The sequence below is a fragment of the Mirounga angustirostris genome, unplaced genomic scaffold, assembly GCF_029215605.1.
Source record: "Mirounga angustirostris isolate CCGP_5_RB_7025 unplaced genomic scaffold, mMirAng1.0.hap1 SCAF_17, whole genome shotgun sequence".
NCBI classification, from domain to species: Eukaryota; Metazoa; Chordata; class Mammalia; order Carnivora; family Phocidae; genus Mirounga; species Mirounga angustirostris.
Window position 1 is genome coordinate 41352936 of NW_026991725.1, and position 14309 is coordinate 41367244.

Below are 14309 nucleotides of genomic sequence, written 5' to 3' on the forward strand. Positions count from 1 at the left end.
GGTGAGGGCAGGAGGGTGGGGTGGGGTGGGGGGCTCTGCAGATGGGCTTTCAAGCCACCGGGGAGTTTCAGGGGGCAAGTGCCTTCTGGTCCGGGGTCATCAAGGTGTGAGCGGAAAGCCCAGCATTAGTAGTGGTATCTGCCCTAACTGCCGGCCCTCCAAGCCCCTTGGGGCACTCCCACGCCTCCTCTCTGGGCCGCCTGTGGCACCTGAGAGTGTCTTACCTCTTCTGCTTGCTCCCACGAACCCGCCCAGATGCGATCTCCTGGTGGAAAGTGTTTATGTTGTCATCGTGTAAAAAAAAAAAAAAAGATTGCTCAATTTCTGAAAACCATTATTTAAAATTTTTGCAACTTCTCAATGTGCACGTCTTAGGGCAAAGTCACGGTTGCCTTGTTTTGGTTGTACCTCTGACAGTTTCAAAACAGACATGAAGGCCAGAGGCTCTAGCTATGTGGCTTCAGAAGCGACTGGGTCATTGCTTGCTGTTTATACGTAATGAAGATACTTACTAGTTTAACTTACCATGCTGTAATAACACCGTGTGTTAGTCTGATTTATTTTGTTTTATTTTAAAGATTTTATTTATTTATTAGAGAGAGTGTGAGTGGGAGCATGAGCAGGGGTAGGAGCAGAGGGAGAGGGAGCAGACCCCTTGCTGAGCAGGAAGCCCGATGGACAGACGGACAGACCACTTGGGGCTCGATCCAGGGACTCCAGGATTATGACCCCAGCTGAAGGCAGACGCTTAACCGACTGAGCCACCCTGGTGCCCCAGTACAATTTATTTTAGATCAGAAATTCCCAATGGGACAGTACTGCGGTTGTTTGTCTCACTTAATACCTTACCCAGCAATCACCACATAGAAAAAGAAACTGCCAGTTTTTTTCAGGATGGGTAGGATGCTCCTGTGGTCACCACTGAGCATCATGGTGCAGGCATTCAGCAACTTGACTCTGCAACCACCCCGTGTCCCAGGAGCTGTGCAAAAATGGAATCATGCAATGGATGGTCTCATTCTAGTTACTGGAAATTAGGAAATTTGATGATTCACCACTTCTAACTCGGAAGAGTTGAATCAAATTCCACCTTGTGTTTGTAACGCTATCTAAACGTAAAGGAAAAATTAAAACAATCTGAAATGCTTGTTGCTTGTAAACTACTTGGAAATTTTTGAATAGCACCAAATAGACAATGTTAGCATTTTGATGTATTTACTTTCAGTCTGTCCGTACACAATACTCCCTCCAATTTTTAATTTTCCCAATGAGATAAGCTCTATACTACTCTTTGGACATTTGGATTTTACACTTCATGTCATTAAACATTCTTCTGGGACGTAATTCTTTACGGATGCACAGTCTTCCAACATAGTGATGCACCGTTATTTATTTCACTATTTCACCAACTTCCCCACTGTTGATTGTTTCCACTTTTTTTTTTTTTTTGGTTATTGTTAAATATTTTATTTGACAGAGAGAGAGAGAGAGAGAGAGGCACAAGCAGGGGGAGCGGCAGAAGGAGAGGGAGAAGCAGGCCCTTCGCGGAGCAGGGAGCCCGATGCGGGGCTCAGTCCCAGGACCATGCGATCGTGACCCGAGTGGAAGGCAGACGCTTCACCAGCTGAGCCCCTCAGGCGCCCCTGCTTCCACATTTTTGGTATCATGAACGATGCCAAGATGAACGTTCTTGCAGGGCGCGTGTAACTGACTGCCTTGGGACACCTGGGTGAACGTGGAATGCGGAATGTTTTGCATTCCTTGAACCCTCACAACACCCCGCTGGGACAGGACAAGTAGGATGTGCCGATCTCCCACCGCTCTAGCGGCTCCCAAGTCTCAGTCCGTGTGGGTCAGCCGAGGAACCCCATGTTTCGTATCAGAGTCATTCCACCGCCCCGCCCCCCCGCCCTCAGGACCCTGCAACGTCTTCCTTCCGAAGATCCGCTACAGGAGGTGCTCCTTTCACCGTACGCTCCGTGGCCGGCCCCGCGCACCCGCCCGCGAGCTTCGGCGCTGGTCGTGACCCGCTGGGCGCGAGGCCAGCAGGCTCAGGAGCGCGGAGGTGCGAGGGTGGGACGCCAGAAGCTCAGCCCGCTGCGCCTGCGCCCTGCGCGCCGCCGCACACCTGCGCCCGCCCCGCCCCCTCCCGTGTCCGCGAGCGCCGCTGTCAATAAAGTTCTTGCGCGCCGGAAGCGGAAGCGCCGAGTCTCCATGGCGGCGGCGGCGGCGGCGGCGGCGGCGGCGGCGGGGCCGGTGCTCTGGAGGCGGCTGCTGGGCCTGCTGCCTGGCCGCCCGGGGCTGGCCGCGCTCCTCGGGCGCCTGTCCGACCGTCTGGGCAGGAACCGGGACCGCCGGTGCGGGAGGTGAGAGGCGGCGGGGCCCGCCGGGGCGGGGGCGCGGCCGCGGCCCTGCCTCCCTTCCGCGCCGGGACTGCGCTCACGCGGGGGGCGGGGCGGGCGGGAACCGAGCGCGGGCTCCGGGGCCCCGGCGGCGGGCGTTGGAGGGTCTGTGGCGCGAGACGCCGCTTGCGTCCCGAGGGGAGATCTTCTCCTTGCCGGTCCTGGCTGCCGGGTGGCTCGGCCGGGGTGAATCAGCCCGGCGGGGATCGTGTGCGTGTGGCGCTTCGCACATCCTGCGGGACAGGGCTGTGAAGCAATCCTGAGCCAGGGACTCTCAGGCCAGGGAGGGGGGACCACTCGGAACCCCCTTCACACTTTTCAAGGGCCTGTGTTCTGGAAAGGTGCTGAAGTGAGTTATGTAAGTGGTGGAGGCGGCTTTGAAGCAGTTTGTTCAGGCAGCGGTCTTTCAGAGTCCACATTTGCCAAGAACATGCTGACCCAAGAGGCCTGTTGTTATTGCTGATGTTACAGGGAAAAAAAAAAAAAAAGATTTCTTGGGTGCAGATGGTTTTCTTATCAGAGAGACTCAAGCCTTACACTTGACCCTTTAAAGAAAAAAAAAATCAGATCTTAGACGTGCATCCTTTAGAAGAGTTTGCATTATCTTAGATTTTATCTGCGCTACTTGGGCGAAGTCGGACCTCCTGGCTTTCGTGCACAGATCTGTGGTCCGGTCGTGCGTGCTGTTTCTACTTGTGGGAAGGAACTTGCTTCATACTGTTACAGTGGGTTACGGTGCATGATTTTCAGCAGAAATTCGACTTTGGTTCAGGGTAACTTTTAGGTGATAGCATCAGTATGGAGCCCTTGAGAAGCTTGCTGATCAGAATGGCTTTAAGTTTCCCACCAGCGAAGCCAGGTGGGGGCGGGGCCGGGCCGGGGAAGAGGCGGCCTCTGCGTTTTCTGTCGTTGGTGCTTAGCCAAGACCTGGCCGTTGCAGTGGGTGGTGAAATCAGATGACTTCTACGTCTTGGCATCAAACCACTGGGAAACTTGGTTTAAGGTTTCAAGAAATGTTCTCTCCTCAAAGATGATGTGTTCAGGCAATTTTGTCATTTCCCTGTATGTGTTTAAACGACAAAAACCACTTCGTTGTTAATTGTTTACCATTGGAATTAACTACTAAGGGATGTTGGGGCAGTCGCCACAAATTCTTTTGAAAAAGACGTTTCTCTTGAGTGTCTCTTTCCAATGGTGGGGGGAGAAGAGCAGTGTGGCAGTGGGAGTAGTCTAAACTGATTCCCCGAAGTCCTTTTTTGTAAATGGATGCGGTAGGTGTGACCCCATATTTCTTTTTGATGAAGCTGAGAGAGAGAGAGAGTTGTATCTCTGGGTCAACAATTAAACCAGAAACTCACTTAAACACAAGTTTTGTGTTTTGTTTTATTTATTTATTTATTTATTTATTTTTAATTTAAATTTAATTAGCCCAACATATAGTACATCATTAGTTTTTGATGTAGTGTTCATTGATTCATTAGTTGCGTATAACACCCACTGCTCATCACATCACGTGTCCTCCTTAATGCCCATCATCCATTTACCCCATCCCCCCAGCCACCAAGTTTTGTGTTTTAAAGAAATCTGTGGGCGCCTGGGTGGCTCAGTCAGTTAAACTTCTGCCTTTGGCTCGGGTCATGATTCCAGGGTCCTGGGATTGAGCCCTTGGAGTGTGCTTTTCCCTCTACCCCTCCCTCCCCTGCTCATGTTTTCTCGCTCTCTCAAAAATAAATAAAATCTTAAAAAAAAAAAAAGAAATTTGTGTTTTATAATCCTTAGAATGGTTTGCTAGGACTGAAGATAAGTGCTTTGACCAATGCTGTTACAACGCTGTAGCTTTCTGACCTTTTTTTTTTTTTTTACCCCCTTCCTCTTGCCTTATTCGGTTATTCGGTCTGCACATTTACCCGACTCTGTGGCTTGGTGTTTGGGGTTTCTCTGGTCTGTATGGCCATTCATCCTATATTGGCTGCTGACTTTCGTTTCTCCTCCATTAGTTGTACCTCACAACTCCTCATTCCCTGAATGGTGTGGTTTCTTGTAACTCTGATCGTTGATAATAGTTCTGTGTAGTCATGAGCTTAGACTTTGTCAGATTTTAGCTTGTCAATCTGAGTCACCTGTTGGAGTACCTGATGAACCCTCGTGGCTAACGAGAGGGGTGGAGAGAGGGTTCTTTCATTGCAGTGGTTTCTTTGTTACAGAGACAGCCACAGTGACAGAAAATGCTACTTAAAATTACTTCCAATTAGTGATCTAGAAATGCTGTTGTTTTTCTCTGGAGCAGGCATCTGACTCATCATCACTATGGACCTCTGGGCTCATTCCTTTATTCAGCATGCGTGTGTAGAGCACTGCTGTGCTAGGTACCAAGGAAGCAAAGATAAAGACCTCGCCCCATCTTCAAGATGCTCAGACCCATAAGCTGGCAGTAATAGTAAGGTGAGGTGGAAGGTCATGGCAGCACCTGAGAGGCACAGCAGGAGGTCACAGAAGGCTTCCTGGTGGGGGTGATCTCAGAGCTGTGTTTTGGAGTGTAGGAGTACGCCGGGTAAAGAAGGGGGAGCTGGTGTTCAGGGAAGGGTGGTGAGTGGTGTGGGCTGATGATTGTAGCAGCAAAGGTGGAAGGCAGTTCTGAGGTGCCGCAGGTACTCAAGTCATTTCCAGGAGCCGACTGGGGGTACTGAGTAGGGATGGGAGGAAGCAGAGGGAGGAGCCGGGAGCAAGCTTGTCCTCTGGACTGAGACCCAGGGAGGCAAGCTCTGAGATTGCTTGTTCAGTTTCCTTTGATGGTGGTCTAGGCCTGAGGTGTTGCAGAGTGGAAGGGATTAGAGTCAGCTCTGGTGGGGGAGGTGTAGGGGGACTTGGGTGACTGCATGGATGGAGTCACACATCATTACAACAGGGTTAAGAAAGGACTGGGCTTGGGGGGGTGACGATAAGGTGAGTTTGGGCGTGTTAACTAGGATCCAGGTGCGTCTGAGTGGAGGTGTCATGTGCAGCTGACTGACAGATCTGGAGCTCGGGGACGGGGAGACGGCACCTTGAGGTGGTGTTTAGGAGTCCTCAGACTCCACGGAATTGACTCATTTGGAGTAGATGGGACTGAGTGGGAAATGTGTCAGGAGGGCAGGAGTTCCTGATCTTGAGCTTGCCTGCCCTAGACGGACGTATTTTCTTTGTGGCCTCCTTCTCTAAAAAACCCAAACGAACGCTTTTCAGGTTGAGCTCTATGTGCGGAAAGGGCTTTATTATTGAAACTCAAGTCCTGTTTTCTCTTCGAGGTGTGTGTGTGAGTGAGTCAGGGTGAGGGGGTGAGGGGCTTCTAACTTCCCTGAGTTATTCGAGGGAGACGACAACCAGAAGACTGTTCTTTCAGTTAGATGTCTGATGTCATAGTGACAGGGCGGCACACTCCAGTTCAGCTTGTTAGTAGTTTCCGCTCTGAGGGACCACCACGTTTCCAGAAATTACTTCTTCTTTGAACTTTGGGATGCTTCTTGCTTGTTAGAGTTTAGTAGAGCCAGTTCTTGGCTTATTTATAGTAGTAGAACGGGTGGGAGGGGGATATTTAGAATCAAAGCATAATTTCTCCCAGTAATTCAAATTTGATCTTGCAGGGATTGGAATAAGATTTACAACAGACAGATTTTTAAGTTGTAGCTTTATTTTATTTTTTTAAAGATGTTATTTATTTGATAGAGAGAGTGCGGGCACAGGCAGGGGAGTGGCAGGCAGAGGGAGAAGCAGGCTCCCCGCTGAGCAGGGAGCCCGAGGCGGGACTGGATCGCAGGGTCCTGGGATCATGACCTGAGCCAAAGGCAGATGCTTCACCGACTGAGCCACCCGGCGCCCCAAACTGTAGCTTTATTGAGTTCATATTAATATGAGTATCCCCTGAACACATTGCATCTGGTGATGAATTAGGCTGGGTCAGTCAGTTGTGTGCTCCTAGAGAGATAGCAGCTAGCCTGGGATTAAAGTGTTCTGATAGATAATCCACTTGTAAACATGTGATCTGATTCATGTAAACGAGTTCTTTTCAAGGCTGCTGGGAAGTACGGTTGGTCAAAGCCTTTGGATTAGTAGAACATGTGATTGGTTCCCGTCAGGCACTTTGCTTTGCCACCCAAGGTGTATTGTGGGTTATGTTAACTTTCTGGCCCCTGGATGTGATCGACTTCCTTTTGGGCAAGTCAAGAGGACAGTCATCTGGTCAGCATGTAGTCAGATGCTGGTAGCCTGGCCTCCCATGCTGGACTTCTTGTGGGAGTTCAGTGGGCCGTTGGTCTTTTGTAACCTACGGGAATTCACACTCACTTCCCTTTCTTGGACTTGGTGTTGCGTTAGTCAGGAAGGGCCGCCTGCTGCCAGGGACGCAGGAAGTATGGTTCCTTCACGTAGTTTGTTGAGCTCTTCTCAGGAAGTGCTGTGACTGTTACTCTTTTCTCCTTAGCTCACTTTCTGACGTTTAAGTTTAAAGTTCATGACTGAGGGGGGAGGGTGGGTTTTTCTTAAAAAGTAATTTCTGAAAATATTGCAGTCCACAGAACTTAGTTTCTTTTTTTTTTTTTTAGAGATTTATTTATTTATTTGAGAGAGCGAGAATGAGAGAGAGAGAGAGCACATGAGACGGGGGAGGGTCAGAGGGAGAAGCAGGCTCCTCGCTGAGCAGGGAGCCCGATGCGGGACTCGATCCCGGGACTCCGGGATCATGACCTGAGCCGAAGGCAGTCGCTTAACCAACTGAGCCATCCAGGCGCCCCGAACTTAGTTTCTTTTAAGAACTCCTTTTTTCATCGTTTTGTACAGAGTTGGATGGGACCCAAGCCACAAAGCTTGTACCACGAATCTTATCCTATAGTTCCAGAAGAGCCCATGGATTCAGAGCATGACAGAGCCCATAGCAGGGGCCACTTAGTTAATGCCCCGAGTATGGTACTGGACAGAGGGTAGAACTTCCATACTGTCTGTTGAGGATTTTTGCTTCGTGTAGGAAGATGGTCCTCCCACATCACTGTGTTCTTTGTTCAGAGCCCAAGGTGCCCCCTTTTGAAAAGACCCTAAGAGGTTGGCCAGCTTACTTTTTTTTCCCCCACTGGGTGGTGCGTGACACTCTGCGGCCCCTGAGTATCACACCTGTGTCCTCTGAGGGGGAGAGGCCTTGGAGGGGATGTGTAAAGGTAAAGTGTAGACCTGGGTGTAATTATCTAGTATTTGCCTTTCCATTTCTTCTTCTTCATCATCTTTTTTTTTTTTTTTTTTTTTAAGAGAGGGAGGTGGGGGGTGGGAAGACGAAGAGAGAGAGAGGATCTTAAGCAGGCTCCACACCCAGCATGGAGCCTGACATGGGGCTTGATCTCACCAACCTGAGATCATGACCTGAGCTGAAATCAGGTGTCAGATGCTTAACTGAGCCGCCCAGGTGCCCCTGCCTTTCTTTATTGGCATCTCACCACTGGCCACAGAGCTTGGTTGGACCTCCAGGCACATTGTTGCACATCCAGACAAAGGAAAAATGCAAGGTGTGCCAGTATTTTTCCATGGGGCACACGCAGCTTCAAGATGTTTGGTGAAATGGAAAACTCCTATCTCCCCACAAAAAGGAGAAATACCTTCTCTTTCCCCTGAGGCTCCCTGTGTCAATAGCTGTGTTTGGTCGTGTCTCAGTGGCTCTTTTGCTCTGTTTCCAAGTGGCTTATTATTCTGAACTCAAGTCCCACTGCCTTCCCATGCCTGGCAGGAGGGGTGGGCTGCCCTGTCCCACCAGGACTGCCCTGGGGGTCAGGTAGGCTTTCACTGTCTTCACTTAGTGGTGGACCCCATCCAGGGGCTCAGGGACAAGAGCATCCTTAGTCAAGGCAATCCAGATGTGGATTTCTCTTAGAGATGGTGGGGAGAAACTTCCCTCCCCTCCGTGCCTCCCTCCCTTCATGCTGCTTGTGCTAGAGTCACCCTGAAGCCTTGCCATCACCCCATCCGCACAGGTCTCTCCCTGGGTAGAGGAAGGGCCCCAGGCCAGGGGTGTTCAGCACTCAGACCCAGCCTGCTCCCCAGTGTAGATTTTGCAGATTCCACGGGAAGCCTTAAATCCTGTGGCTGAACCTCAGAGTCAGGTGTCCCATGGGTGGCTGGAGCCTGCCCTCACAGAGCCCGCTGGTTCCTTTCACCGTTAGAACTGTCGGCTGGGGACCGGTTTGCAGTGTTTGCCGTTGCCGCCTCTGCCACCGGCTTGCCTGAGCGTCCCTAGGCGCTTGCCCTGGCCCTGTTCTCCAAACTTCCATGATATTCCTGAGTCGGCAGAAGCTATTATCTGGTCCCCTGCCCCCCACCACTTCCTCTTCTTTGTAACCAGAAACGGGAGCTGGATGGTCCTAGAAAGATGATTCAGGGGAGTCCAGGTCTAGATGTGGAAATTGTGTGTGTGTGCCGGTTTAGTTCTCTGAATGGCATGTGTGACACGGCTCTGCTTTTTTGGTGAAGTAACCACAGCTCCTCAGATCTCTCGGGGCTTTGGTTCCTGACCTGGGACGTGTGGGTTCTTAGTAAGCCTCCCTGGGGTGAGGGGACTTGCCTGTGCAGGTGGTCGCCCCTGGAGACTGGGGTGACTGTGCGGGGGTGGGGGTTGCTGCCAGCCCCGGGAGCAACCTTCTCTGGGAAGATTCCCAGGAGTTAGGTTGTGGAAAGCAGGAACTAACCCCCCAGGGGCTTCTGGCTGAGGCGAAGGGAAAAAAATGAGCCCCTGAGCGGACTTGGGCCTTTCTGCTTCTGGCCCGGCTGAGGCGCTCCAGTTAGATTTTGAGTACCACCCGCCCAGGTGTGGTCTCCCCCACGCCCGTGCTGTCACTGGGGGGACCTTCAGAAAACGCTCGGCTCCTTCTCGGAGCGCCTTCCTCTTCGGGCGTCTAAAACTGCGGCTTAGGTTTGGGTCTCCCCCTCCGCGACTCCCTGCACCTAATTGGCTTTCAGCTCCTCCTCCTCGCTAGCAAAAATAAACCTGTCAGTACACAGATGAAACAGGAAGCCAACATAAAAAAGCCCTCAACAAATCTTGGACGGAGGCCCTGGCGGAGCATTCCCAGGGAGAGCTGCCTGGCAGGGACGAGGCCTGCGCAGGGACGAGGCCTGCCCACGGCCGCCCGGGGCCCTGGGCCCGGCCCGCCGCAGCCTGCCCGGTGCCTCTCCAGGGCAGGTGGGGCTGACGGTGGGCCCTGGGTCCGTGCGTCCTCTGGACTGGCTGTGGGGACCCTCCTGGGCTTTCCCGTGGATGGCGGTGCTCGCCTGCGCCCACGGCTTAAATTGCTCCGCCCCCTCCTTGCCTGGAGCAGCCCCTCCGCTCGCCCTGCCTCACCGCCCCGGGGAGGGTGTCCTCAGGCCTCCCCCGCTGCTCGGTGCCACCAGCCCCCGGTCCTGTTACTGGAAGCACACATGCTGCACATTTCGACCTCGAGTTCGTGGTGGCATTCTCCCCTTCGTCCTTCTTAGATGGTTTCAGGTGTGTAAGCGTGTGAGGTCGCCAGGTTCGTGGGGGGCCGGGCTGCTCTTCCCTTGTGGCCCCCACAGGGCGGAACAGCGCTCGCACGAGGCCTGGGGTCGCAGCCCGAGCCTCCACTTGCCCTCTCTGGGTCACTGTGTGCCGAGGATATGTCTCCGCAGCTTCCTTTTGGGGAGCCCGTCGGAGTCTCCTGGCCCAGGGGAAGGATGCGGGACTGACGGCGTGGTTGTGGTGGGGGGGGGTTTAGCGGTCGCTCTGGTTCTTTTCCATACGGGCTGAGAGGGGTAAGTGCCGTGAGGCTGGGAGATCCGTTGGTGTGGCGCTGCTGTGGGGTTTTCCACCTCAAATAGACCATGTTTAATTAATGGATATTAGACTTTAAGCCCCCTCTGGGGCTTCACATTGATAGAGTGTTGTGCAGACTTTCCCATTGTCTCGTGGTTTTCCATTGGACTGAAGGATCTTTCCCTCTCCTCCTGGAAGGTAGCTTTGAGCACAGCAGGAATGAGGCCTACAGTGTGGGAAATCGAGGCAGCAATCCCTAGTTTACGCATCTAAGCCTTTCATTTGCAAGCTGCTGCTCATCGCCTGGAAGCCAGAGAACCTTAGCAAGCTGGTCCCCCTGAGTGCCGTCACCCCCTCTCTGAAACAGCGAGAAAGCATAGCTGCTCTGCCCACTCTGCACCGTGGGGCCCCAGGCCAGCCCCCGGCTTCCCAGGATCTAGAGAGCTGCTACCTCCAACCGTTGACTAAAGTTTTCTTGGCAGTGAGTCGGCTGGGACAGACCAGTGGGCTTTCTGGGAAGCACAGCTGTGGGCCATCTGGCGTCTGTGTAGGGACGTTTGCAGGGCCCTGGGAAGATTCTGCGCTTTATCATGAGGCAAGTGAATGAAGTCATCTTCCTGGAATCTGTGACCCTTCAGGCCTTGGGGTGCGCAAGCGCCCTTTCCCGAGTTCCTCTCAGAGCTGCAGTGGAAGGGCACGCACTGCAGAGGATTTTCCTGCCGCGGTTTGCTGGAATTGAGAATAGGGCCGGGCTTGTGTGGGGCTCTGGGTGTGTTGCCCCTCCCTGGTCCCCACGGAATGGGGGGGTGGCAGCTGGTGGGCAGCGGATGTGTGGTTCCATGGGCAGGACCTTGGTTGCTGCTGTCTCTGCCTAAGTGGAGTGGAGCCGGCTGCGGGGGCCAAGGGGTGCAGCTTTATGTGGCGTGAGCCCCGAGGACGACGTGTCCAGGGCTGAGGGGGCAATTCTCGCCGCTGCCGAGATGGTGCCCCCTTCCCCCAGGCTCTTCTTCCTCCAGTTCTTCTCTCCACAGCCGAGTATTCAAGAGAAAACTTAGTTATTCTGGGCCCTTCCCTAAATAAAAGCCTCGTTTATTGCCACAGCCCTGTAGCTGGGGGCCTGGGTCGCAGTGGTCACCCTCATCCCAGACTCGCCCTGGCTCCAGGTGGCCGCCAGTGGCTTTCTGCAGGGGTTTGGTGCGGCAGCCCGGCGTTACCCGTGTGGTGGCTTCCGTGAGTTTACTTGTGGCTGCTCTAGATTTGGAACTCTCTGGAGCCGACTGCAAGTTGGGGTTTAGCTGTAGGCGTTGGCACTTCTCAAGTTGCTCAATTAGTAGGGGCTGAAGGAAAAGCCCTTTGGCAGAGTTTGACTTGGGCTCACTTAAAATGGTCTAGAGAATCGGAAATTGGTTAAAAAAAAAATTTCCGTTCCCCTCTGTCCCCCCACCGGAGCTGAGAGAGACTTCTGAGGAAGTGTTGGAGAAGTATGACCCTTTGCGTGTCTCTTTAACCAGGTCACCATGGCTGCTGTTGGCTCCTTTGCTGTCCCCGACTGTCCCCCAAGTCACCTCCCCTCCTTGTTGCCTGTGTCCAGAGGGTGTGCACAGGTTCCAGTGGATCCGAAACCTGGTCCCAGAGTTCGGGGTCTCCAGCTCCCACGTCAGGGTGCTTTCTTCCCCGGCGGAGTTTTTTGAGCTCATGAAGGTAAGTTATGTCCGCGGGAGAGAGGGATGGACGCTGGAGTTAGAGGCTTGGGGGCCTGAGGCTGGGTGAGTCCTGAGCAGAAGTGCCTTCTGTTCTGGAAGTTTCTGATGGCTGCTCGGCTTCTTGCTTGTGGGTTCTTCTCCCTGTTAGGTTTCCAGCCTCACAAATGCTTGAGTTGTGCCGTCATCAGAGGCTCCTCTGCATGGCTAACGTCTCAGGTAGAGTAGCTCAGAGTGGGTGGGCAGTGAGGGGCAGCTCCTAGATTTTGATTCTTATGGACAGATGATTCCGTCGGTTCCATTGGAAGGGAGGTTAGTGAGGGCGGGTGGGCATCCCTGCTAACGATGTCTGGGGAGAAAGGAACCTTATTCTAGTCACGGCACGACACACCCCTGCCCCTGCAAACATCTCCAACATAGCGGTTTCATCTTGGGAGGCGGGGCATACGGGGAATGAAGACCCAGCTGTGACCCTTGGATGAGATTTGATGTGTAGGAAGTGGTTGGAATTCTCTTGTTTGGTGAAGAGGCTTTACGGATCACTGGAAAAGTTGGACACCTGGTTTTAGGCCTTATGATCCCTGTTCTTTCCTGTGACTTTGTCTAAAGTTTGTGCCTTCTCTGAGATGCTCACCTTTGCATTTGGGGGGTTGAGCTTTCAGTACTCAGGTGTTTGTGGCCCATCTAGTTACTTGAGGTGAAACTGCTAATCGGAATAAGTAATTTGAAACTGATTAATTTTTTTTTAAAGATTTTATTCATTTATTTGACAGAGAGAGACACAGCGAGAGAGGGAACACAAACAGGGGGAGTGGGAGAGGGAGAAGCAGGCCTCCCATGGAGCCAGGAGCCCGATGCAGGGCTCAATCCCAGGACCCCGAGATCATGACCTGAGCTGAAGGCAGCCGCTCAACCAACTGAGCCACCCAGGCGCCCCAGCTGATTAATTTTTTAAAAAATATTTTAATTTATTTATTTGACAGAGACACAGCGAGAGAGGGAACACAAGCAGGGGGAGTGGGAGAGGGAGAAGCAGGCTTCCCGCGGAGCAGGGAGCCCAATATGGGGCTCGATCCCAGGACCCTGGGATCATGACCTGAGCAGAAGGCAGACGCTTAACTGACTGAGCCACCCAGGCACCCTGAAGCTGATTAATTTTTGTTAACATGAACTCTCTGGGTTCAAATTAGCAATGATGTTTGAATTAAGGTATGATGAGTTCAGACAGGCAGAATGGTAGTAGATAATAGGAAATACACGTAGAGATTAATTTTTCTGCAGAATGAACTGTACTTGATTCGAATACATGTACATTCTCCTTTTGCCCTGTTGTTCTGTAGATCCACAGTTAGCTTAATTTCTGACTGGCTCTTTCCAGAATGCATTCTGCATGTGCGTGTTTGTGTCTGTCTGTTTATGTGTTCTCCCACTTCCCTGCACTGCTCATCTGTCCTGTGCATCTTTTTTTGTGGAGAACTGATGTTAAGGTGGTTTGCTCTTTGCTCCTACTTGGTTCTCTGTTTGGCTTGTAGAAACAGGTTTTGCAGAGGCAGTTCTTTGTGTTCTAGTCAACTCCGGGTGAAGGACTGGCTGAGTCTCTGCGTGGCCATCCCCAGCTGCGCACCTGCGTGGGTGGGGCCGTGGAGGCAGGAAGGGCCCCAGGGTTTGGCCCAGCAGGCTGGGAGGAAGCCCTTCTCTCTTGCCCTTTGAACTGAGCCCCAGGCAGATTCTGACGCAGGGATTGCGCTGAGTGGGATGTGTGTCTTCCCCGGGCCCACAGAGCAGCCTTGTTCCCTGAGAGGGGAGTGCAGCCTGCCATCTGCCTGGCCTGCGAGCCCTCGCTGCAGTGCCTGAGCCGAGGTGCCTTTTCCCAGAGTCACTGTTGCCTCTGTGTAATGGCGTTCCCTGCAGGCATCCGCTTCCCAAATAACCAAACAGAGGAGACGGTGGACTTGGGACATTCTCTCGTGCTTTCCTGGTCTGCAGGCCTTGTGCCAGCGTGTTGGTGTGTTTCTGTGGTTGGGGCACCCCTCCTGTGCAGGCTGTGTGGGCTGTGGGTGCCGCATCCCTCCTGGGTCAGAAAGCAGGTGTGTGCCCTGCTTTCTGCCTCCCTCCTCCCGCGAGGCCTGGCCCTCCTGCCTCTCCTTCCAGAGCATGACCTTTGGCATGCTGCCCATCTTTCTATGCCTGTCACCCCCCTGGGGCAGGATGCTTCGAGCCCTGGAGGGGTCTATCGTTCCCCACGCTGGAGCAAGTCTAGAGAGAGCACTCTGCCTGTTGGGACTGAGGTGACACAGTCATCTTTGAGTGCTGGTCTGTTCTGTCCTTGTGCCTGGGGACCCTTCTGCGTTTCGGAGGAAATACGTGCCCGCTCATTGGGAAACCCAGCCACGTAGGTGCGGACGGGGGCAGAGTGTCACGCACGTT

At 53.0% G+C, this 14309-nt stretch overlaps 1 protein-coding gene across 3 annotated transcripts in view; it reads left to right on the forward strand.

Moving 5' to 3' along the window:
- Positions 1 to 1854: 1854 nt before the first annotated feature.
- The window catches only part of PGS1 (phosphatidylglycerophosphate synthase 1), a 38173-nt gene continuing 25718 nt past the window's right edge, over positions 1855 to 14309 (forward strand). For all 3 annotated transcript variants that reach the window (XR_010408469.1, XM_045890165.3, XM_064582501.1), the window contains exons 1-2: positions 1855 to 2366; positions 11694 to 11883. Coding sequence is in view for 2 of the 3 variants with exons in the window: in XM_045890165.3 (XP_045746121.3) it covers positions 1870 to 2366; positions 11694 to 11883 (687 nt within the window). In the remaining variant the exon portion in view is untranslated. The remainder of the gene's footprint in view (positions 2367 to 11693; positions 11884 to 14309) is intronic.